At 43.0% G+C, this 26,959-nt stretch overlaps 1 protein-coding gene across 48 annotated transcripts in view; it reads right to left on the reverse strand.

Moving 5' to 3' along the window:
- Positions 1 to 26,959, reverse strand: part of DTNB (dystrobrevin beta) — a 311,592-nt gene that overhangs the window by 272,327 nt on the left and 12,306 nt on the right. For all 48 annotated transcript variants that reach the window (XR_002516573.2, XR_001893946.3, XM_017947357.3 and 45 more), the window contains exon 2: positions 11,179 to 11,246. Coding sequence is in view for 42 of the 48 variants with exons in the window: in XM_017947357.3 (XP_017802846.1) it covers positions 11,179 to 11,245 (67 nt within the window). In the remaining 6 variants the exon portion in view is untranslated. The remainder of the gene's footprint in view (positions 1 to 11,178; positions 11,247 to 26,959) is intronic.

The following is a 26,959-nucleotide window of genomic DNA, read 5'->3' on the forward strand; positions in this document are numbered from 1 at the left end:
GAAAAGTTTTAGAAAAATGACAAATGTAGAAGCCAGATCAACTTCAAAGTCTTTTTATGAGTAAAAAGATATAAATAATAAAAGTGAGATAAGAAACAGCCAATTTGGCATGCCTGTGCACGTGTGTGTGTGTGTGTGTGTATTGAGAGAAGGCGGCAGGATATGAGGCTGAATCTGCTAACTCCAATCATAGTGAAGATCATATGATTCCAGGGTTTAATTAGTATCATCTGATCACAAGCACTGCCTGACACTATGCTAATGTATAAAATTCCAGGTCCCACTGCAGATAAACTTCCTGAAACAAAATCTCCAGCGAGAAACCCTGGGACACTTTTTTTTTTTTTCTTCCAGACAGGGTCTCACCACGTTGCCCAGGCTGGAGTGCACTGGCGCGATCTCGGTTCACTGCAGGTTTGACCTCTCAGGCTCAGATGATTCACCTCAGCCTCCCGAGTAGCTGGGACCACAGGTGTGTGCCACCACACCCAGCTAAATTTTGTATTTTTTACAGAGATGGGGTTTCACTATGTTGCCCAGGCTGGTCTTGAACTCCTGAACTCAATGGATTTGCCTCCCTTGCCCTTCCAAAGTGCTGAGATTACAGGCGTGAGCCACCATGCCTGGCCTGGAATCTTCATTTTCAACAAGTGCCCCAACAGAGTGTTTTTGGGTTTTGTTTTTGTTTTCAGACAGAGTCTCACTCTGTCACCCAGGTTGGAGTGAAGTGGCGTGAGCTCGGCTCACTGCAACCTCCACCTCCCAGGTTCAAGCAATGCTCCTGCCTCAGCCTCCTGAGTAGCTGGGATTACAGGTGTGTGGCACCACACCTGACTAATTTTGTATTTTTAGTAGAGACGGGGTTTCACCATGTTGGTCGGGCTGGTCTCGAACTCCTGACCTCAAGCAATCTCAACTGCCTCAGCTTCCAAAAGTGCTGGGATTACAGGTGTGAGCCACCATGCCTGGCCCCAGTAGAGTTTTATAGTCAAGTTAGGTTCAAGAAACACAACACAGTACTACCCAGCTCAACAAAAGGTACGGCTCAGGCACACTCTTCAAATTTCACCTCACAACCAACTCATCAGTCTGGACTGCACAGAATCACCCAACTGCACTCAGCTGTCTCATCTCGGGGCCTTCACAAGTGCGGCCGCCCCAGTCTTTCCTTCACCTCCTCAGACCAACTCATCCTGGGCATGGCTTCTCCCAGATCCCTCCTGGACCCCAGTGCTTCCCCCATGTGGCTCCTACTGCACTGCCACTTCCAGGAAACGAAGTTACATGAAGGCAAAGACCATTTGTTGTTGTTTCTGTTCACTGTTCAATGCTAACTAGAACACAATAAAACTAGCACCTGAAATAGTTACTGAGTGAATAAATACGTTAAAATTGGGAAGTTGTGTTGCTAGTACAAAAAACTCTCATCTACTTTCTCTTAAAAATATACAAAATGAAAAGGTTAGACAAACTGTAGATACAATTTTGGACATTAGCAAAGAAAACTGACAGAGGAGGACAATCGGGCTGGGTAAAATGCGGCCGAGACGGCTGGGCTGCATTCCCAGATGTTTAAGGCATTCTAAGTCACAGGATGAGATAAGAGGTTAGCACAAGATACTGGTCATAAAGACCTTGCTGATAAAACGGGTTGCAGTAAAGAAGCTGGCTAAAACCCACCAAAACCAAGATGGTGAGAAGAGTGACCTCTGGTCATCCTCACTGCTACACTCCCACCAGAGCCATGACAGTTTACAGATGACATGGCAACATCAGGAAGTTACTCTATATAGTCTAAAAAAGGGAGGCATGAATAACTCACCTCTTGTTTAGCATCGTCAAGAAATAACCATAAAAACGGGCAACCAGCAGCCCATTTTTTTTTTTTGAGACAGAGTCTCACTCTGTCTCCCAGGCTGGAGTGGTTCGATCTTGGCTCACTGCAAACTCCACCTCCCTGGTTCACGCCATTTTCCTGCCTCAGCCTCCCGAGTAGCTGGGACTACAGGTGCCCACCACCACGCTCAGCTAATTTTTTGTATTTTTAATAGAGACGGGGTTTCACCGTGTTAGGCAGGATGGTCGCGATCTCCTGATCTCATGATCCGCCCGTCTCGGCCTCCCAAAGTGCTGGGATTACAGGCTTGAGCCACCGCGCCCGGCCTATTCCTCTACTTTCTTAATAAACTTGCTTTCACTTTATGGATGCGCCAAGAATTCTTTCTTGCGCGAGATCCAAGAACCCTCTCTCGGGGTCTGGAACGGGACCCCTTTCCTGTAACAAATCCATGGAAGACACAGGAAGTAAATGTATTTTGTTTAAAAAGCAATGCAAATGGGGAGAGGAGGAATGAGGAAGAAAAAAGGAAGAAGGGAGAAGAGATTATAGAGCTAGAAGATGTAAGTGTGATCTAATGTTAAATTGTCTGAAATTTTTCACAACCATTTATGATTGAAAAAATTTTTGGCTGGGTAAGGTAGCTCATGCCTGTAATCCCAGTACTTTGGGAGGCCAAAGCAGCTGAATCACCTGAGGTCAGGAATTCGAGACCAGCCTGGCCAACATGGTGAAATCCCATCTCTACTAAAAATACAAAAATTAGCTGGGCGTGGTGGTGAGCACCTGTAATCCCAGCTACTCGAGAGACAGGATAATCACTCGAACCCTGGAGGCGAAAGCGGAGGCTTCAGTGGGCCGGGATTGTACCATTGCACTCCAGCCTGGGCGACAAAGCAAAATTCTACATCAAAAATAACAAAGTAAGAAGTAAGAAATTTTTCAACAGATTATTAGTCCAAATAACTAACACAAATGATTTCGTTATCTTTTTCTTTGCAGTAAGAATAAAAACCCTGGGGGACAGAGAGGAGGCCAGAGGTCCCATCAGAGAGGAAGATATAAATACAACCAAGACCACTGAACACTGTAAGGATGACTCTCTCAGTGGGTGAACTAGGAAAAAAAGAGAAAGCATCCCACAAAGGGAAATGCTGAGGGCACAAGCCTTTCTCTACCTTGATTTAGATCTACATTTATCTGAATTTAACAAAAATAAGAATAACAGCCAAGCAAAGAAGTGGTAACTAAATGGCCGGACACAGTGGCTCACGCTTGTAATCCCAGCACGTTGGGAGGCTGAGGTGAGCAGATCACTTGAGGTCAGGAGTTTGAGACCTGGCTGGCCAACTTAGCGAAACCCCATCTCTATTAGTAATACAAAAATTAGCTGGGTTGTGGTGGTGCACGCGTGTGAGAGAATGAGGCACGAGAACTGCTTGGGCTGAGATTGAGATATTGCACTCCAGCCTGGGCGACAGAGCAAGACTCCATCTCAAAAAAAGAAGAAAAAAGAAAAAAAAAGAAAGAAATAACTAAATGGATTAGATTATACAAAATAATAACAAAATCTAATATGTAGGATAAAAAAGGTATCTTTTTTCTTTTTTTTAAACAGGGTCTCACTCACCCTGGCATTAGAGTACAGTTTCACAATCTCAGCTCACTGTAACGTTGACTTCCCAGGCTCAGGCAATCCTTCCACCTATCAGCCTCCCAAGTAGCTGGGACTACAAAAACATGCCACCACACCCGGCTAATTTTTGTACTTTTCTAGAGACAGGGTTTCGCCATGTTGCCCAGGCTGGTCTCAAACTTCTAGGCTCAAGCAATCCACCTGCCTCGGCCTCCCAAAGTACTGGAATTACAGGCATGAGCCACTGCGCCTGGCCCTTAAAAAAGATAATACTAAAAATGGTATAAATTTCATTAAGGGGTACCCAAAAATATTCCAATACCCTCATATTTGAAAAAAGTTACAAATATTGATAAGCTATATTTTAATTGATGTCAATATTTCCAGGATAAAGAACAGAAAAACATATAACTCACAACCAAGTAGAGGGAAACAATGGGATGGAAGGAAGAAAGCAAGCTCAGTTCCTCTAAGACGGGGAAAGAAGGAAGAAACACATCAAAAAAAGGACAAAATTGAAGCATAAAAATATGATGAATATGTAAACCAAAAATAAAACTCTAAGGCCCCCCAACCATCTGAATGAACTTCCTCCTCAGCCTGGGCTCTTTTATAATTTAACCTGGGAGACTGTTTCAGGCCATGATAGGAAGTTGGGATCATGCCTCACCGTACCTCTCAGGCATTAATAACAACACAGACTTTAAGCCTAATAAGAAACATATTGGCCGAGCACAGTGGCTCATGCTGTAATCCCAGCACTTTGGGAGGCCGAGGCGGATGGATTACCTGAGGTCAGGAATTTGAGACCAGCCTGACCAACAAGGTGAAACCCAATCTCTACTAAAAATACAAAAATTAGCCAGGCATAGTGGCAGCCAGCCGCCTGTAATCCCAGCTACTTGGGAGGCTGAGACAGGAGAATTGCTTGAAACCAGGAGGTGGAGATTGCAGTGAGCCAAGATCGTGCCATTGCACTCCAGCCTGGGTGACAGAGTGAGACTCCGTCTCAAAAAAAAAAAAAAAAGCAAAAAGAAACATATTACAACCTGTTTTCTCTGCAGTCTGCTACCAGGAGGCTTCATCTGTGTGAGAAAACTTTGGTCTCCACAACCTCTTATTGCAATCCAGACATTCCTTTCTATTGATCCCAGGTCTTTGGATAAATTCAACCAATTTTTTTTTTTTTTTGAGACGGAGTCTCGCTCTGTCGCCCAGGCTAGAGTGCAGTGGCCGGATCTCAGCTCACTGCAAGCTCCGCCTCCCGGGTTCAGGCCATTCTCCTGCCTCAGCCTCCCGAGTAGCTGGGACTACAGGCGCCCGCCACCTCGCCCGGCTAGTTTTTTGTATTTTTTTAGTAGAGACGGGGTTTCACCGTGTTAGCCAGGATGGTCTCGATCTCCTGACCTCGTGATCCGCCCGTCTCGGCCTCCCAAAGTGCTGGGATTACAGGCTTGAGCCACCGCGCCCGGCCCAATTCAACCAATTTTTAACCAGAAAACTTTTAAATCTACCTATAAGCTAGAAGCCCCCGACCCCTTCAAGTTGTTCTGCCTTTCTGGACCAAACCAATATGTTTCTTAAATATGTTTGATTTTAGTCTCATGCCTCCTTAAAATGTATAAAACCAAGCTGCACCCCGACCACCCTGGGAGGTCTCAGGACCTCCCGAGGGCTCTGTCACGGGCCATGGTCACTACATTTAGCTTCAAATAAACCTCTTCAAATATTTTACAGAATTTGACTCTTAAAAGCTAGACAAAATAAACTCTTCAGTGACAAGGCAAAGACTGTCATACTGTTTTTTTAAAAAACATTCTAGCTTATGCTACTTATAAGAGACAAAAACGTAAGAATTAAGAAATTTTTTAAGTAAAAGAATGAAAAGATACATACTGTACTAAGTATGCTAACTGAAAGCAAGCCAGCATTAGCTCTATCAATATGCTACAAAATAGACTTAAATGCATCAAAAGCATTACTAGAAAAAGAGGGTAACTATATAAGGATAAAGGATTCACTTTCCTAGGTAGACATAACATTTTAAAGGTGCATGCATTCAAGAATTAAAGTTTCGAAAGCTAACAAAAGTACAGAGAAAAATTTAACACTCTTGATCAAAGCAGAAATATTTAACATCTTTCAGTGATTAAGATCAAGCAATCAAATCACCAAGGACAAAAAAGATTTTAATGAAATATACAACAAGCTTCATCTAAATAATGCAGAAATCATACACATTATTTTCAAGTACTCATGGAATGTTTGGAAAAAACACAAAACATCAATTAACAAATTCAAAGATTCCAGATCTTCCCTCATTTCCTGACCCAAATCCCAATTAAGCTATACAGGTTTTTTTCACTAAAACATTTACTTTCAAATTTAAAAAGATACTCCAGTCGGGTGTGGTGGCCCACACTTGTAATCCCAGCACTTTGGGAGGCCAAGGTGGGAGGATCACTTGAGCTTCGGAGCTCAGGACCAGCCTGGGCAACACAGCAATACCCTGTCTCTATCAATCAGTCAATCAACCAACCAACCAATCAATAAAAAGATATTTCTAAGTAATTAATAATAAAAATTAGAGGATATAGAGAACTGATCATGAAAAATAGTAAATATCAGAACACTTGGGATGCAAAAAAACAATCACAGGAAAGTTTATTCTTAAATGCTTACATAAGAAAAAAAAGGCTGAAAACAAATGGCCTTAGTAACCCAACATAAGTTGTTAGAAAAATAACAGAATTGCCTAAATAGGAAGATGAAAATAGCACAAATGAGGCAGAGAACAAAGATATACAAAGAGGATCAATAAAGCTAAAAGTCAGTCCTTTGCCAATAAAATTGCCAAACTTTAGAAAAGACAAAATAAAATCAGAATCTCTGAGCATTGGAGGTCTGGTATCAAGTACTCTGCACAATCAACTGGAGAACTTTCGCTTTAGCACCAGAGTTGAGGATCACTCTTCTCACCCGTCACCTTTCATTTTTCTTAGGGATTTTATATTATGTAAGAATCATAAACTACCCATTTATTTCTATGGAATATATTCCATTCTTCTGTTAATAAATATTTATCGAGGCACCACCATGATAAACAGATGTGATCCTTATTCTCATGTTGCTTAGAGTCTAAAAGAGAAAATATTAAGCAAAGAAAGAATAAACTAATTTCATTGCTGTTCATAACAGAAAATGTAAAAATACTGTCTAAAAACATAAAGGCTTAAGGACATTATATAAAGTCATAACAGTAAAGGTAACACGTTGAAAAATACAAACTATGTAACAAATCTGCACATGTACCCCCTGAATCTAAACGTTACAATTATTTTTTTCAAAAAGAGCTCCAAAAGGAAATATTCTGAACGCTAAGTTAAAAAAACATAAAACTATTTAAATCAATAAATTATTACGACTGCTTTTATGCTACAATGGCAGAGTTGAGTAGCTTGACAAAGAACTCATCATACAGCCTGCAAATCCTAAAATATTTACTTTCTGGCTCTTTAAGAAAAAGATGGCTGGCCCCAGCACTGTATGAACAGAGTGAAGAGGAAATACATTCCTCTCAAGGGAAGCAGAGAACATCTGATAAAATCCAATATTCAAGGCTGGGCACAGTGGCTCACGCCTGTAATCCCAGCACTTTGGGAGGCCGAGGCGGGCAGATCACGAGGTCAAGAGATCGAGACCATCCTGGCTAACACGGTGAAACCCCGTCTCTACTAAAAATACAAAAAAATCAGCGGGGCGTGGTGGCAGGCGCCTGTAGTCCCAGCTACTCAGGAGGCTGAGGCAGGAGAATGGTGTGAACCCAGGAGGCGGAGCTTGCAGTGAGCCGAGATCGTACCACTGCACTCCAGCCTGGGCGACAGAGCGAGACTCCATCTCAAAAAAAAAAAAAAAATTCAATATTCAGTTATGACTTAAGAAAATAATGATAATGATTCCTGGCAAATTAGGACATATTACTTCCTTCACCTTTATCAGGTTAACCTGTAGCAATCATCACACTTAAAAGTGAAATATTAGAAATAGAGAAATAATAGAAATACTAGAAACATTCCCATGAAAATAAAAAACAAGGCAAGGATGCCCCTGCTATCCTTCCTACTTTTCTTTTTTTTTTTTTGAGTCGGAGTCTCGCTCTGTTGCCCAGGCTAGAGTGCGATGGCGTGATCTCTGTTCACTGCAAGCTCCGCCTCCCGGGTTCACGCCATTCTCCTGCCTCAGCCTCCCAAGTAGCTGGGACTATAGCACCCGCTAGCACGTCCAGGTAATTTTTTTGTATTTTTAGTAGAGACAGGGTTTCACCATGTTAGCCAGGATGGTCTCAAACTCCTGACCTCATGATCTACTCACCTCGGCCTCCCAAAGTGCTGGGATTACAGGCATGAGCCACTGTGCCCAGCCATCCTTCCTACTTTTCAATATAATATCTGCGGCCCTAACCAGTACACTAGGTCAAAAAAAGGGTATAAGGATTACAATTACAAAAAGAAGAGTCCGAATTGTCTTTCTTTAAAAATGGTATAGTTACTGGCCGGGCACGGTAGTTCATACCTGTAATCCCAGCGCTTTGGGAGGTCGAGGTGGGAGTATCACTTGAGCCCAGGAGTTCGCGACCAGCCAGCCTGGGCACCATAGTGTGAACCCATCGCTACAAAAAAACAAGAAAATTAGCCAGGCCTGTTGGCACATGCCTGTAGTCTCAGATACCCAGAAGGTTGAGGCGGGAGGATCAGTTGAGCCTTGGAGATGGAGCCTGCAGTGAGCTGTGATCACACCTTCACACTCCAGCCTGAGCGACAGAGCAAGACACAGTCTCAAAGAAAAAGAAGAAAATGGTACAGTTACCCACCTAAGTAGAAATTTATAACCATTAAGACTAATAAGAGTTGAGAAAGAGTACTAGATTCAAAATTGACATACTAAAATCAACATACTAAATGACACAACTGAATAATGGCTGGAAAAAGGTGATTCTGGCATCCACAGAAAGTAGTTATGCTGGAGTTTCTGGTTGACATTGCTGGAAATGAGGGGGTGGGGTTTCCAGCAGCAGATATTATAGTCACCCATGCAATTCCTCCTGTGAAGAAACAGAGGAGACTCAAGAAGTCACACTCACCAAACATCTCCCAGACTGACTGTTATCCTTAAGTCAGAGGATAATTCATATGAGGTTTCTGTGTAAGAGTAGTAACATTCACAACGAAGTAAACCCAGTTCTTCGCAGGACTACTTCAGATCTCCACCCCATCACGCCAGCATGCCCATGTGTATTTACTTAAGGCACCCCAGCCTCTTCTTAGTATCAGGAATTACTGTGTCTATGTATTTGGTTTCCTATTTTGTCTGCTTCCCTTTACTAACATGGACGTTTCATGAAGTGAGGTCAGGGACTGTGTTTTGTTCTCCTTTGTGGCCCTAGCACCCAGAATAGTGCCTGGAGCATAGTAGATCCTCAATAAATGCACTAAAAGTTGAAGGGAAAAGATGACCCCTATGCTGAGTTTTGAAGGGCAGGCAGGAGCAGTGTGCCGGGTGGTGGAGGCAATGGTATTGTGCAAAGGCACAAAGGCATGAAACCATATGATCTGCAGGAAAGCCAATTCAGTATTGCTGGGAAGTAACACGCAAGGCATGTGATGGAAAAATTGGGAACTACTGGGCAGAGCAAAAAAGGGGCCAGAAGGGCCTTGTTCGGCAATCTTAGGAGTGGGGTCCTTCCCATTAAAGTGATGAGAAGCAAGTAAAGGAATGTAAGCAAAGAAGTAGCACAGATTTAGGCCAAGCACAGTGGCTCACACCTGTAATCCCAGCACTTTGGGAGGCCAAGACAGGCGGATCACTTGAGGTCAGGAGTTTGAGACCAGCCCTGCCAACACGGTGAAACCCCGTCTCTACTAAAAATACAAAAATTAGCCAGGCGTGGTGGTGGGCACCTGTAATCCCAGCTACTCAGGAGGCTGAGGCATGAGAATCACTTGAACCCAGGAGGTGGAGGTTGCAGTGAGCCGAGATTGAGCCACTGCACTCCCGCCTGGATGGCTGAGTGAAACTCCCTCTCAAAAAAAAAAAAAAAAAAAAAAGAAGTAGCACAGATGTATATAATTCAATCTGGTAGCTGATCATAGACAGCAGATTTGAGAGGGTCAAGACTGGAAAAAGGGATCAGGAAATTATTGATTTAGTTCAGAAAAGTACCAACAATTAAAAAAAATTAGTAATAAATACAACCATCCATATTAAGTATGTACTACTCACTCATACTTACGTATGTGTCAGGCATTGTGCCAAGTGCTTTATTCACATTATCTCATTTAATCTTCACAACAATTCTAAGAAGTCAATGCCATTCCTGCTTTATGGATGAGGAAACAGAGGCCCAGAGAGATTAAGTTAACTTGCCTAAGGTTATTCAGTCAGGAAGTGAGGCAGCCAAGATCCAAACTGAGCAGTCTAACTGCAAAGCTGGACTCAAAGCCGCTGTGGTGTGATGAACAGAATCAGACTCATGTACATAGTAAAAATCAGATGCCTTCTGATTTCTTTGGAGGTAGAAGGTGAGGTAGAGGGAAGTGACTCCAAGGTGTCTGGCTTGGATTACTAGCCATTAGAAGCTCAGAACTACAAAAGTCCTTAATGATCACCCAGTTGGGCTACCTATCCAATGCCGAAATTTCTTCTTTACCACCTCTAACAAATAGTTATCCAGCCTATGACTAACAGGACAACACACGGCTTAGCTGAGTCAAACTCTGCCTACCATTACCAAGACCCTAAAGATATCAAATAAGTTGGGAGTTGGGTCTTCGGAGACTTTTACCCACTGATTTTCATACTGCGATATGTAGAATTCTAGAATTCTGCAAGGACCTTAGAGGCTATCTCAGGCTGGCCCTTTCTCCCCTCTCCTGCTTCAACCAAGCACTACCAATTTTATAATACTCTTATGTTAAGGGTCCCTGTAAGATTTCGCTGGGAAAAAAAACAGTACAGTACTTTTGAAAGGTTTCGTAATCACTGGTCCAGACCAATAACCCCTATTTCATGGCAAAGGAATTTGAGGTCCAGCAAATGCGACCTTGAGTTGGTCAAGGTCACATGGTCATGGTCACATAGACAAGCAGTCACAGAGCAAAACAATCCTGCAAGGATTGGGAACCACCCCACCTCTCTTAGCCATCTTCTTCTCTCTGTTTGAACTGTATAAAACAATGTAATTTTTAACAGAATATTTAAAGTTAAAAATATATCAAAATACACATTCATTCTTTTTAGTTTTCCAGTATCTCTAGGTGTTGCCCTAACACTTAGTCCTCTCTGTCTCAGAACTGGTATCTAGTGGAAGGTAATTTATATAATGTATTAATCACCACCTGCAAGCTCACGGTAACAATGGAGTTACAGCAAGCGATCTAAATTGACTGGCATGGTACAAAATCACAGGCATTCTAGGTAACATTTCTACCTTATTATTTATGGCCTTGCCTAAGAAAGCAAGTCAATTCTATTAAAATATATGCTTTGGCTTGGGGTCCTTCAACTCCATGATTCTTTTACTCCCATTCTTCCCTCTTTAAAGCTTAAAACTTGTAACTGATTAAAGCTATGACTTGATTTAAAAAAAAAAAAAAACACACACACACACAAACATTCCTGCACATACGAACAAGGACTCAAGACTCACGCATTTCTATGAACAGCTGCCTCTTCTCTGCCATGGTCTTCCGCTTGTTCCCACTTTCCTCAATCATCCTAGAGACAAAGAAAGATACAATAAACCACTGTATAATTTGACAATTCAATCAAGTGCTAATCATTCTATTGTGAAGAGGTACAGGAAACCAAGTTGCAAATGCACATTTTAACAGAGTATCAGTAAAAATAAACTGGAAGCCTGATTCAGAAAAAGATAAACCACCGTCCTTTTATTTGATAGCTTCTAAAATATTGTAAATCAATACTTACATGAGCTCATACAATTGCTTACTGTGCTAAAAATATGGGGCTGTCTTACTTCTAACTTTATTTTCTCTGCAGAGTCCTGGATTAGTTGAAGTAACTTCCCATATCTCTACTGTTTTATATCGATAAACATGTTACTAAATATAATTTAGAAAATAAATATAATGAAACGCTGTAATAAAGGACATAAGAACAGTTAGCTTATACATAAAATATATATGAATATTCAATTTCATATTAAAGAAATCAGGTATTAATCCCTGATATGGTTTGGCTGTGTCCCCATCCAAATCTCAACTTGAATTGTATCTCCCAGAATTTCCATGTGTTGTGGGAGAGAGGTAACTGAATCATGGGGGCTGGTCTTTCCTGTGCTATTCTCGTGACAGTGAGTAAGTCTCATGAGATCTGATGGGTTTATCAGGGGTTTCCGCTTTTGCTTCTTCCTCATTTTCTCTTGCTGCTGCCATGTAAGAAGTGCCTTTCACCTCCTACCATGATTCTGAGGCCTCCCCAGCCATGTGGCACTGTAAGTTCAATTAAACAGAAAGAAAGAAGAAAGGAGAGAGAGAGAGAGAGAGAGAAAATAAACTCTTCAGAGCTTTCTTTTTTTTTTTTTGAGACTGAGTCTCACTCTGTCGCCCAGGCTGGAGTGCAGTGGCGCGATCTCAGCTCGCTGCAACCTCCAACTCCCAGGTTCAAGCAATTCTTGTGCCTCCCGAGTAGCTGGGATTACAGGTACGCGCCACCATGCCTGCCTAATTTTTTTATTTTTAATAGAGATGGAGTTTCACCATGTTAGCCGGGCTGGTCTCAAACTCCCAGTCTCAAGTGATCCACCCACCTCAGCCTCCCAAAGTGCTGAGATTACAGGTGTGAGCCACCGTGCTCGGCCCTGTTCAGAGCTTTCTTCCAGACTCAGTGACCTGGGACTAGAGTGTGGGAAGAGGGTAGATGTGGTTCGTTCACCTGCCATCTTAGATCTTCCCAATGTGCCTTTCACTCCTTCTCTTGACAACTGCCTTCTGTATCTTTCCTTCACTTTCTTCTACTACAGATCATTTTTCTCCTTTTTTTCCCCTCATTCTTCCACTTGTATCATCCTCCAGCTTAATCACCAAAACCCTATCAGGTAGATATAATGCCCATTTTACAAATGAAGAAACAAACGCTCAGAAAAGACAAATTACTTAATCAAGGATACAGGGACTGATAAGTGTCAGGGCCAAGAGATTCCAAAGCTCATGTTCTTTCCACCACACTTTAAAGCAACATAACCCCCTGCTCACAAAACACATTTCTGAATTACTCTAGGTGAGTTCTGTCATAACACAATCACCTTTAGAGATTGGCCTGGTTCTCAACCAGGGACAATTTTGCTCCCACGGGACATTTAGCAATATCTACAGTCAGTTTTGGTTGTCACAACTGGGAGGGTGCTACTGGCATCTAGTAGACAGAGGTCAGGGACACCGCTCAACATTCTACAATGCACTGGAGAGTATTCCACAACAAAGAATCATCCAGTCCAAAACAGCAATAGTGCTGAGGCTGAGAAACCTTGTGACAGACCATGTAACAGAATTTTAAAAACAGTAAACATTCAAAACCAGCCAGTATTAAATTTAGCTATTTGTTCAGTATGATATTCAACAGCAAAAGAGTTGGCATCCTGAATTCTAACAATAGTTTTCTTTAGCCTTGAAACTCACCTTGTCACTCAATTTCTGCATCTCAAGTTCATCATTTGTCAAATGGACATAAAGGGGATACCTTTTGGAAAGCAATGTGGAGTAACAAAAGAATGCGTGTGGCCGGGCGCGGTGGCTCAAGCCTGTAATCCCAGCACTTTGGGAGGCCGAGACGGGCGGATCACGAGGTCAGGAGATCGAGACCATCCTGGCTAACACGGTGAAACCCTGTCTCTACTAAAAAATACAAAAAAAACTAGCCAGGCGAGGTGGCAGGCGCCTGTAGTCCCAGATACTCGGGAGGCTGAGGCAGGAGAATGGCGTAAACCCGGGAGGCGGAGCTTGCAGTGAGCCGAGATCCGACCACTGCACTCCAGCCTGGGTGACAGAGCAAGACTCCGTCTCAAAAAAAAAAAGAATGCGTGTTTTAGTCAATTAAACTAAAAATACTAGCTCCAACACTGGAAAGATTACTTAATCCTTCTGAATCTCGGATTCATCATGTATAAAACTGTGATGATCACGAGTACCCTCCTCACAGATTGTTGTGAGGACTCACAGCAAATGCCGAGAACAATTCCCAGCACACAGTGTTCCCCGAATGGACCAGCACACCAAACTGATGCTAAGAAAACTGTGTTACTCAACAGGAGCCATAACACTGATATTATCTGTTGACTGAACAGGCGCAGCCTTTAATCCATCACCAGGCTACATGAAGGTCTAACTGTCCAGTTTCTAGTTGCCAGCATCTGCATTTCTTTGCCTGCAGACAGACTGTGCTAAAAATTAGACCCAAGTTCCTACTGTGAAAGCAAGCAAATTACAAAACTGAATTCACAGTCCTGACAAGATTCTTCTGAACCCTCCAGGCCAGAAGCAGCTTTCTTCCTCTTACTACAAGAGGGCGGTCTCCCCTGACTAAAAACTATGCAGAGGTCTCAGCTGGGATGCCTGCCTCCAAAGATGCCTACCCTCCCGGAGATATGTGCCTACCTCCCTCACTGCTTGTAGGCTAACAACCAGGCATTGTCAGAATAGGGAGGTACTGGCCCTCCTTTTGATGAAAGCACTGATCCACCAACATAGTATGATATGATGAGATGTACTGGCAAGAACTGGAAGAACATACCTGGATCTTGAGAGTGCTGAACTTGGAGGTCAAGTATAAGGCTGGCAAGGAAATGTCTGTTGACATGGGCCACTCTTCCATGACTCACAATTTAATGTTCCAAAAAGGGCATCCGGAGCCAGTCCTAACATGCTGCTAGAATGGCTCATTTAACGCGGAAATGTTTCTAATAATGTCTTAAAGGAAATAAATTGAAAATCCCGGAACTGCATGGCAAGGTATTAAGGAAGGAGTCAAAAGAGTGTCCCTATATCCCCTAACTCCTACCAGGTACACTGGCCTGACAGCACCTGAGGGCTTTCTCTATCCTCGAGTCCATTTTGTTCCCTGCGTGGCACGCCTGACGTGTAGATCTACCACCTCCTGAAAAAATCTTAATCAATGATTGAAAGAGGTGGTATATAAATACTCCACCTACCTTTCCCCTAAAGGACTATAACTATAAGACACAAGTTTTACATTTGCTCCTGGAGTTTCTCAGTGGGAATGCTGTGAAAAAATCAGTACTTGGTTGATAACAAATCTTGTATTTGCAATCTTTGCTGTCTCCCCTCTCCTATCTCACTTCCCACTGCCCTACTGGCTTTTCCAAGGATAACCTCCAAAACAAAATACTTGCATTTAAATCCTTGTCTACAAGTCAGCTACTGGGGGAATTAAGGCATTAAGTAGTTTCATTTCAAGCAATCTTATAATTCAGGTTACACAAAATCCAAATTAATGGGATACACCAAAACTGAGATTACTATAAACCATTTCCCTAGGCCCAGTCAACGTGACTCCATGCCAGTGCTTTAAGTACACTAATGCCTGTATCTTTGTAATTATGCTTTTAACAGTTCCATACCTAATAAGGGTATATCTACTCTAATACCACAGCTGATGAGATGCCCTTGCCATTCTGATATAACCTTGAAGACTAATACTACCACAAATGTAAGTACCTCTCTCTACTTCCTCCCACTTGAACTCCTAGCACTCTGCCTTTTCTTAGCCACACAATCTAGAGATAACCAATATCATTACCTTCACACTAACTCTAATTTCAAACCCTGCCATTTCCTTCCTCATAATCACGCTCATATCCACCCTCTTTTCCCATTTCAACTGCCAAAATCTTTGTCCACACTAATGCACAAATAAAATTCTATGACCTCAGATTCTATGATCTCAGAATCCCCCACCCCTGTCTTCCTGTAGTTCATCCTGTGGGCATAGAGAGAAATCCAGTAGGCACATTTATTGAAACATATCTGGTCTTCAGTGGGTCCGAATCACCCTACTCAGGAGCTTCATTTCACCCAATTTAAAGAACCAGAACACAGCTTCAGTCTACAAAGTATAAAGAAGGCCAGGGTCCTAGCTATGCAAATGTAACGAAGTTTCATAAGCAAAGTTTCTTAAATCGAAAAGGGTTGAAACTTGGCCAGGTGCAGTGGCTCACGCCTGTAATCCCAGCACTTTGGGAGGCCAAGGCAGGCAGATCACCTGAGGTGAGGAGTTTAAGACCAGCCTGGCCAACATGGTGAAACCCAGTCTCTACTAAAACACACACAAAAAATTAGCTGGGTGTGGTGGTGCATGCCTGTAATGCCAGCTAATTGGGAGGCTGAGGCAGGTGAATCTTTTAAACTCAGGAGCCAGAGGTTGCAGTGAGCTGAGATGGTGCCCCTGCACTTCAGCCTGGGCAACAGGGTGAGACTCCATCTCAAAAATAAATAAATAAAAGGGTTGAAACTGAAAGTTCCTAGAAGAGGCTGTTTAATACCCTAAGCCCAAAGCAAAACCAAATGAATGGGTTTGGAAAGCACAACCCATGAAATAAAAAAATCAATAGATTGGATTTTATCAAAATTAGCTGCCCTGCAAAAGATACTATTAAGTAAATGAAAAGACAGGCAACTGAGTGACAGAAAATATTTTCAAAACACATATCTGATGAAGTACTTGTATACAAATTATATAAAGAACACTGGGCACGGTGACTCACACCTGTAATCCCAACAGGATCTGGAAGGCTGAGGTGGGGAGATCACTTCAGCCCAGGAGTTCAAGACCAGCCTGGGCAACATGGCAAAAGCTCATCTCTACAAGAAAAACACAAAAACCGCCAGGCATGGTGCACACCTGTATTCCTGGCTACTCGGGAGGCTGAGGTGGGAAGGATCACTTGTGCCCAGGAGTTCGAGGCTGCAGTGAACTGTGATCGCACCACTGCACTCCAGCCTGGGTGACGAAGCGAAACCCTGTCTCAAACAAACAAAACTCATAAAACTCAGTAACAAGACAACAGCTCAATCAAAAACAATCAAAAGATCTGAACAGAAAGCTTACCAAAGAAGATACACAGATGGTAAATAAGCATATGAAAAGATGTTCAACAACATTTATTATTTGGAAATTACAAATTAAAACAACAAAATAACACTACATACCTACCAGAGTGGTTAAAATAAAAACAACTGACAACATCAAATGCTGACAAGGGCCGGGTGCAATGGCTCATGCCTGTAATCCCAGCACTCTGGGAGGCCGAGGTGGGTGGATCACCTGAAGTCAGGAGTTCGAGACTAGCCTAGCTAACATGGCAAAACCCTGTCTCTACTAAAAGTACAAAAGTTAGCTGGGCATGGTGGCGCACACCTGTACTCCCAGCCACTCAGGAGGCTGAGGCAGGAGTTGGTTGAACCTGGGAGGCAGAGGTTGCAGTATGCCGAAATCGCACCACTGCACTCCAGCCTGGGCAACAGAGTGAGACTCCATTTCAAAAAAGAGAACAAAAAAAATGCTGACAAGGATGCAGAGGCAGCAGGAACTCTCATCATTGCTGATGGGAACGCACAAGCAGTTACGTTGTAAGAAACCTGGCAGTTTCTTACAAAGCTAATCACAGTCTTACATGTGATCCAATAATTGCACTGCTGGGTATTTGCTCAACTGAGTTGAAAATTTATGTTCACACAAAACCTGCACCCTAATGTTTACAGCTTTATTCTTGATTGCCAAAAGCTGGAAGCAATGATGATGCCCTTCAATAGGTGAATGCATAAATAAACTGCAATAGTTCATAAATGGAACATTGTTCAGCAATAAAAAAAACAAAGTATCAAGCCATCAAAAGACATGGGGGAACCTTAAATGCATAATGCTAAGTGAAAAAAAAGCCAGTGTGAAAAGGTTACATACTGTATAACTCCAATTTTATGACCTTCTAGAAAAACAGAAACAGGAAAATGATCAGCAGTTGCCAGAGGTTTGGGGGAAGCGGGTGGTGAACTGAGTAGGTGAAGCACAGGGCAATTTTTAGGGCAGAGAAACTATTCTGTATGATACTATAATGGTGAAAACATGACACTATGTGTTTGTCAACACCGACAGAACTTTACAACACAAAGAGTGAATCTTTATTTTTTAATCTTTTAACTTTTTATTTATTTATTTTGTATAGACAGGGTCTCACTATTGTTGTGCAGTCTGGTCTCAAACTCCTGGGCTCAAGCGATCCTCCCCACTGCTTCTCAAAGTTTCAGGACTACAGGAGTGAGCCACCACACCAGCCACAAAGAGTGAACCCTAATGCATGCAATTTAAAAAAAAAAATCAGAGGATCCCAGAATGAAATGCAGAGTGTGACAAAGCAATCCAACTGTATTACATATGTATGAAATGACCTCGTTGAAGAGGGTGGAGAAAAGGTAGTGACAAGAATGTGGAAGGACTGAGCAACACCATCAAACAACCAGAGCTAACTGACATCTGGAGAACACTCTACCGACAATAATGAAACGTACATTCTTCTTAGGTGCACGTGAAACATGTACCAAGAAAGACCAGCTCTTGGGCCATAAAACAAACAGTAACAAATTCAAAAGAATTAAAATCATACAGCGTATGTTACCTGACCATAATGGATTGAAACTAGAATTCACTAAAAGAGACAAGTCAATGAAATCAAAAGCTGGTTCTTTGAAAGGATCAATAAAATTGATAAACCTCTAGCAAGACAGAAAAACAAAAACAAAAACAAAAGGGCATAAATTATCAATATTACTAACGAAACAGGGGAAGTTATCACTATAGAACACACGAACATTAAAAGAAACACCATAGAAATATTATGAACAATTCCATTCTATACATACAACAACTCAAATAAAACTGACCAATTCCTCAAAAGCTACAAATTGCCAGAACTCGCCCAGGATGAAACAGATAACCAGAATAACCCTGTAACTACTGAAGACATTGAATTTGTAGTTTTTTTTTTTTTTTTTGAACCTGTGAAAGGAATCTGCAAGCCCAAATCTACAAGATCTCTTCCAGATAACAAAAGACAAGCAACACTTACCTACTCATTTCGTAGCCAGCATTACCCAGATAACAAAACCCAACAAAGGCAGAGAAAAAGGAAAACTACCAATCAGTGTTCACGAATATTGTTCATTCATTTTCATTGCAAAAGTCTTCAATGAAATATCTGCAAATGATATCCATGAATGTACGAAAACTTATTACAAAACCATAGTAATAAAAAAACAGTGTAGTATTGACACAAGGATAGCAATAGGAGTCAATGGAACAGACTGAGAGTCCAGAAACATATTCTTACACCTATGGTCATGTGATTTTCAACAAAGGTACCAAGACAATTCAATAGAGAAAGAATAGTCTTTTCAACAAGTGGTGCTGGAATGAAACTGCAGTATATTCATACAAATCGTGTACAATGGAATACTGTTCAGCCATAAAAAGGAATGAAGTACTGAAGCATGCTACAACATGGATGTACCTTGAAAATGCTATGCTGAATGAAAGACGCCAGTCATAAAAGACCACGTATTATATGATTCCAATTCTATGAAATGTCCACAACAGGTAAATCCATAGCAACAGAAGATTAATCATTGGTTTCCAGGGCTTTGTGGAGGGTTAACAGGGGGAGGGTGAATAGGGAGTAACTGCTAATGAGTACAGGGTTCTTTTTAGGGATGATGCAAATGTTCTGAAATTAATAGTGGTGGCTGCACAACTCTAGAAATACACTAAAAACCACTGAATTGTAGCTTGAATTATATAGTATGTGAATTATATCTCAAATAAGTTAAACAGAAAAAAGATATCTTGGTTGACTCTCTTTTCGGACTCAGCCCGCCTGCACCCAGGGGATTAAAAAGCTTTATTGCTCACACAAAGCCTGTTTGGTGGTCTCTTCACACGGACGCACATGACATTTTGGTGCCGTGACTCGGATCAGGGGACCTCCCTTGGGAGATCAATCCCCTGTCCTGCTCTTTGTTCCGTGAGAAAGATCCACCTACAACCTCGGGTCCTCAGACCCATCAGCCCAAGGAACATCTCACCAATTTTAAATCGGGTAAGCAGCCCCTTTTTATTCTCTTCTCCAACCTCTCTCACTATCCATCCTCTTTCTCCTTTCAATCTTAGCGCCACCCTTCAATCTCTCCCTTCTCTTAATTTAAATTCCTTTCATTTTCTGGTAGAGACAAAGGAGACACGTTTTATTCATGGACCCAAAACGCCAGCGCCGGTCACGGACTGGGGAAGGCAGCCTTCCCTTGGTGTTTAATCATTGCAGGGACGCCTCTCTGATTACTCACCCACGTTTCAGAGGTGTCTGACCACGCTGCAGGGATGCCTGCCTTGGTCCTTCACCCTTAGCAGCAAGTCCCACTTTTCTGGGGGAGGGGCAAGCACCCCGATCCCCTTCTCTCCCTGTTTCTTCCCCTTCTCTGCTTTTCTGGGGGAAGGGCAAGCACCCCGACCTCTTATTTTTGCACCTCAACCTCTTATTTTTGCACCCCGACCTTATTTTTGTGCCCCAACCTCTTTTTGTGCCCCGACCTCTTATTTTTGCACCGCAATCCCTTACTTCCATGCCCCGACCCCTTTCCCGCTTTTCTGGAGGGCAAGAACCCCCGAACTCCTTCTCTCTGTGTCTCTACTCTCTATCTTGGCTTGCCTCCTTCACTATGGGCAACCTTCCACTCTCCATTCCTCCTCCTTCTCCCTTAGCCTGTGTTCTCAAGAACTTAAAACCTCTTCAACTCACACCTGACCTAAAACCTAAACGCCTTATTTTCTTCTATAATGCTGCTTAACTCCAATACAAACTCGACAGTAGTTCCAAATAGCCAGAAAACGGCACTTTAGATTTTTCCATCCTACAAGATCTAAATAATTGTTGTCGTAAAATGGGCAAACGGTGTGAGGTGCCTGACGTCCAGGCATTCTTTTACACATCGGTTCCCCCCTAGTCTCTGTTCCCAATGCGACTCGTCCCAAATCTTCCTTCTTTCCCTCCCGCCTGCAAATCTTCCTTCTTTCCCTCCCGCCTGTCCCCTCAGTCCCAACCCCAAGCGTCGCTGAGTCTTTCCAGTCTTCCTTTTCTACAGACCCATCTGACCTCTTCCCTCCTCGCCAGGCCCAGCTAGGTCCCAATTTTTCCTCAGTCTCTGCTCCCCCACCCTATAATCCTTTTATCACCTCCCCTCCTCACACTCAGTCTGGCTTAGAGTTTCGTTCCGCGACTAGCCCTCCCCAACCTGTCCAGCAATTTCCTCTTAAAAAAGTGGCTAGAGCCGGGCGCGGTGGCTCAAGCCTGTAATCCCAGCACTTTGGGAGGCTGAAACGGGCGGATCACAAGGTCAGGAGATCGAGACCATCCTGGCTAACACGGTGAAACCCCGTCTCTACTAAAAAATACAAAAAACTAGCCGGGCGAGGTGGCGGGCGCCTGTGGTCCCAGCTACTCCGGAGGCTGAGGCAGGAGAATGGCGTAAACCCGGGAGGCGGAGCTTGCAGTGAGCTGAGATCCGGCCACTGCACTCCAGCCTGGGCGACAGAGCCAGACTCGGTCTCAAAAAAAAAAAAAAAAGTGGCTAGAGCTAAAGGCATAGTCAAGATTAATGTTCCTTTTTCTTTATCCGACCCCTCCTAAATCAGTTAGCGTTTAGGCTCTTTTTCATCCAATTTTTAAAAAAAGTTAGCCCAGTTCATGGCCTGTTTAGCAGCAACTCTGAGACGCTTTTCAGCCCCAGACCCTAAAAGGTCACAACGCCGTCTTATTCTTAATATACATTTTATTACCCAGTCTGCTCCTGACATTAAATAAAACTCCAAAAATTAAATTCCGGCCCTCAAACCCCACAACAGGACTTAATGAACCTCGCCTTCAAGGTGTACAATAATAGAGTAGAGGCAGCCAAGTAGCAACTTATTTCTGAGTTGCAATTCCTTGCCTCCACTGTGAGACAAACCCCAGTCACATCTCCAGCACACAACTCCAAACGCCTGAACGGCAGCTGCCAGGGATTCCTCCAGAACCTCCTCCCCCAGGAGCTTGCTATAAGTGCCAGAAATCTGGCCACTGGGCCAAGGAATGCCTACAGCCCAGGATTCCTCCAAAGCCGTGTCCCATCTGTGTGGGACCCCACTAGAAATCGGACTGTCCAACTTGCCCAACAGCCACTCCCAGAGCCCCTGGAGCTCTGGCCCAAGGCTCTCTGACTGACTCCTTTCCAGACCTTCTTGGCTTAGCGGCTGAAGATCGATGCTGCCACATCTCCTCGGAAGCCTCCTGGACCATCACAGACGCTTTGGGTAACTCTTACAGTGGAGGGTAAGTCCGTCCCCTTCTTAATCAATACGGAGGCTACCTATTCCACATTACCTTCTTTTCAAGGTCCTGTTTCCCTTGCCTCCATAACTGTTGTGGGTATTGACGGCCAGGCTTCTAAACCTCTTAAAATTCCCCAACTCTAGTGCCAACTTGGGCAACATTCTTTTATGCACTCCTTTTTAGTTATCCCCACTTGTCCAGTTCCCTTAGTAGGCCAAGACATTTTAACCAAATTAGCTGCTTCCCTGACTATTTCTGAACTACAGCCACATCTCATTGCCACCCCTCTCCCCAACCCAAAGCCTCCTTTGTGTCTTCCCCTCGTATCCCCCACCTTAACCCACAAGTATAGGATACCTCTACTCCCTCCTTGGTGACTGATCATGCACCCCTAACTATCTCATTAAAACCTAATCACTCTTACCCCACTCAACGTCAATATCCTATCCCACAGCATGCTTTAAAAGGATTAAAGCCTGTTATCACTCGCCTGCTACAGCATGGGCTTCTAAAACCTATAAACTCTCCTTACAATTTCCCCATTTTACCTGTCCTAAAACCAGACAAGTGTTACAGATTAGTTCAAGATCTGCACCTTATCAACCAAACTGTTTTGCTATCCACCCTGTGGAGCCCAACCTGTACACTCTTTTGTCCTCAATACCTTCCTCCACAACTCACTATTCCGTTCTTGATCTTAAAGATGTTTTTTTCACTATACCCCTGCATCCTTCATCCCAGCCTCTCTTTGCTTTCACTTAGACTGACCCTGACACCCATCAGGCTCAGCAAATTACCTAGGCTCTACTGCTGCAAGACCTCAAGGACAACCCCATTACTTCAGTCAAGCCCAAATTTCTTCCTCATCTGTTACGTATCTTGGCAAAATTCTCATAAAAACACATGTGCTCTCCCTGCTGATCGTGTTCGGCTAATCTCCCAAACCCCAATCCCTTCTACAAAACAACAACTCCTTTCCTTCCTAGGCATGGTTAGTGCAGACAGAATTCTTAGACAGGAGCCAGGACTGCGTCCTGTAGTCTTTCCGTCCAAACTACTTGACCTTACTGTTTCAGCCTAGCCCTCACGTCTGCGTGCAGCGGCTGCCACTGCTTTAATACTGTTAGAGGCCCTAAAAATCACAAACTATGCTCAACTTTCTACAGTTCTCATAACTTCCAAAATCTATTTTCTTCCCCAACCACCGCTCAGGACAATGCTTATGCTGATAAGTTAGCTAAAAAAGCAGCTAGCTTCCAACTTCTATCCCTCACGGCAGTTTTCCTCCTTCACATCGGCCACTCCCACCTACTCCCCCCGCTGAAACTTCCACCTATCAATCTCTTCCCACACAAGGCAAATAGTTCTTAGACCAAGGAAATTATCTCCTTCCAGCCTCACAGGCCCATTCTATTCTGTCGTCATTTCATAACCTCTTCCATGTAGGTTGCAAGCCGCTAGCCTGTCTCTTAGAACCTCTCATTTCCTTTCCGTCATGGAAATCTATCCTCAAGGAGATCACTTCTCAGTGTTCCATCTGCTATTCTACTACCTCTCAGGGATTGTTCAGGCCCCCTCCCTTTCCTACACATCAAGCCCGGGGATTTGCTCCTGCCCAGGACTGGCAAATTGACTTTACTCATATGTCAGAAAACTATAATACCTCTTGGTCTAGGTAGACACTTTCACTGGATAAGTAGAGGCCTTTCCCACAGGGTCTGAGAACCACACCGCGGTCATTTCTTCCCTTCTGTCAGACATAATTCCTCAGTTTGGCCTTCCTACCTCTATAGAGTCTGATAACGGACCAGCCCTTAATAGTCAAATGACCCGAGCAGTTTCTCAGGCTCTTAGTATTCAGTGAACCCTTTATATCTTTTACCGTCCTCAGTCTTCAGGAAAGGTAGAACAGACTAATAGTCTTTTAAAAACACACCTCACCAAGCTCAGCCACCAACTTAAAAAGGACTAGATAATACTTTTACCACTTTCCTTTCTCAGAATTCAGGCCTGTCCTCGGAATGCTACGGGTTACAGCCCATTTGAGCTCCTGTGTGGACACTCCTTTTTATTAGGTCCCAGTCTCATTCCAGACACCAGACCAACTTAGACTGCACCCCAAAAAACTTTCATCCCTACTGTCTTCTGTCTAGTCATACTCCTATTCACCATTCTCAACTACTCATAAATGCTCTGCTCGTGTTTACACTGCTAGTTTACACTGCCAGTTTACACAGTTTCTCCAAGCCATCACAGCTGATATCTCCTAGTGCTATCCCAAACCACCGCCACTCTAAATTTCCTCTTAAAGTAAATAAATAATCTTTGCTAGCAAGGCTATGCTGAGCCTCCTTAAGCACTCCAATTAGATGTCCTAGGTCCTCCCAATTCTTAGTTCTTTAATACCTGTTTTCTCTCCTTTTCTTATTCAGACCTTGTGTCTTCCGTTTAGTTTTTCAATTCATACAAAACTGCATCCAAGCCATCACCAATCGTTCTATACGACAAATGTTTCTTCTAACGACCCCACAGTATCACCCCTTACCGCAAAATCTTCCTTCAGCTTCATCTCTTCCACTCTAGGTTCCCACGCCACCCCTAATCTCGCTTGAAGCAGCCCTGAGAAACATCACCCATTCTCTCTCCATACCACCGCCCCCAAAATTTTCGCCACCCCAACACTTCAACACTATTTTGCTTTATTTTTCTTATTAATATAAGAAGGCAGGAATGTCACGCCCCTGAGCCCAAGCCAAGCCATCGCATCCCCTGTGACTTGCACATCTGCCCAGATGGCCTGAAGTAACTGAAGAATCACAAAGAAGTACAAATGCCCTGCCCCGCCTTAACTGATGACAGTCCACCACAAAAGAAGTGAAAACGGCCTGTCCTTGCCTTAAGCGATGACATTACCTTGTGAAATTCCTTTTCCTGGCTCATCCCGGCTCAAAAATCTCCCACACTGAGCACCTTGTAACCCCCACTCCTGCCTGCCAGAGAACAACCCCTCTTTGACTGTAATTTTCCTTTACCTACCCAAATCCTATAAAACAGCCCCACCCTTATCTCCCTTCGCTAACTCTCTTTTCGAACACAGCCCACCTGCACCCAGGTGATTAAAAAGCTTTATTGCTCACACACACACACAAAAAAGGAAAAAGATATCTTGCTACACATAACCCTTGGGTAATTGTTTTCACTAAATATATTGCTAAGATTCACCCTATTGTTTATTTATTTATTTTTTTTTACCGCCGTATAATTCCAAAACTGCATTTTAATCTACTCTCCTGCTGATGGAAATCTGAGTTGTTTCTAGTTTTGTTTTTTCTATCATGGACAGTATTGCTACAAACATTGCTGTACGTGTCTCTTGCTGCACAAGGTCAAGAGTTTATCTTGGGGCCGGGCGCGGTGGCTCAAGCCTGTAATCCCAGCACTTTGGGAGGCCGAGGCGAGTGGGATCCGCGAGGTCAGGAAGATGAGACCATCCTGGCTAACAGGTGAAACCCGTCTCTACTAAAATACAAAAACTGGCAGGCGAAGTGGGCGAGGCCTGTCAGTCCCAGCTACTCGGGAGGCTGAGGCAGGAGAATGGGCGTGAACCGGGGCCGGGCTTGCAGTGAGCTGAGATCCGACCCACCGCCTCCCAGCCTGAAGCGACAGAGCCAGACTCAGTCTCAAAAAAAAAGAGTTTATCTTGGGTGTATATCTACAAAAGGAATTGCCAAAACGTTTTTTAAAGCGCACCAAAGTACATTCCTGTCAGTGGTATATCAGAGTTCCTGTGAATTCACAATCTCTCCAACACTTGGTCCACCAGGCTTTTCAAATTTTGCCAATAGCATGGGTATATGATTTCATCTCATTGTGGTCTTGATTTGTATTTCTTTGATCACTAATGAAAGTGCCCATCTCTAATATGTTTACTGGTCATATGTGTTTCCTTTTCTGTGAGGTGCCTGTTTACGTCTTTTGCAATTAAGCTTTTGTTACAGTAGTCTTGAAATATCTTTTAATCTCAACATAGGGAAGGACTTTCTAAGCAAAAGTTTGCCTAAGTTAAACTACACTTTTTAAAAACTCTATGTATCAAAACTCATGAGAAAGATGAAAAGACAAGTCACAAACTGGGAGAAGAGACCTGCAATGCATATAACCAACAACTGGTATCCATGATATGCACAGAACTTGTATAAACCGATAAGAAAATTTGACATAAGATATAAGCAGGCAATTCACAGAAGAGGCAACAAAAATGGAAAACAAATATATAAAAAGTTGCACATAATAACTCAAGACTAAACTATAATATCTAAGGATCCACAGTTGAGGTATAAAACCATAAAGAAATTCAAGGAAGGGATTACTATACAAACTAGGACAGTGATTGCTCTGGGAGGAAAGGAAGGGGCTATGACTGGGATGAGGTACATGGAGCTTTTAAAAGGGCTGGCAGAATTTTTAAGCTTTATGGAAATACTATTTTTTATGTATTCTCTTGTAACTTTTTTCACTTAATATTTTGAAATTGATCCATCGCGATGGCAGGTTTCTTCACCTGGATGAAGATGACATAAGTGTTTGCTCTACGATAATTCACTAAGCTATAATTTTTTTAGTATCTGTTTTATTCTGCAACACAAAATTTACAAAAATATAATTTACCTATCACACACATCAAATGAAAAAAATGAGTCTGAAAATATCATTTATATTGGCAAAAATATGAGGTGACGTGAATTCTCATATATAACCACTTTGAACAGCAAAAGCAGTATCTAGTAATATTAAAAATGGACATAGGCTGGGCATGGTGGCTCATACCTGTAATCCCAACACTTTGGGAGGCCAAAGCGGGTGGATTACCTGAGGTCAGGATTTCGAGACCAGCCTGCCCTATATGGCGAAACCCCATCTCTACTAAAAATACAAAAAATTAGCCGGGCATGGTGGCGCGTGCCTGTAGTCCCAGCTACTCAGGAGGCTGAGGCAGGAGAACTGCTTGAACCTGGGAGGTGGAGGTTGCAGTGAGCCGAGA

This window comes from Papio anubis, chromosome 14 (genome assembly GCF_008728515.1).
Source record: "Papio anubis isolate 15944 chromosome 14, Panubis1.0, whole genome shotgun sequence".
NCBI classification, from domain to species: Eukaryota; Metazoa; Chordata; class Mammalia; order Primates; family Cercopithecidae; genus Papio; species Papio anubis.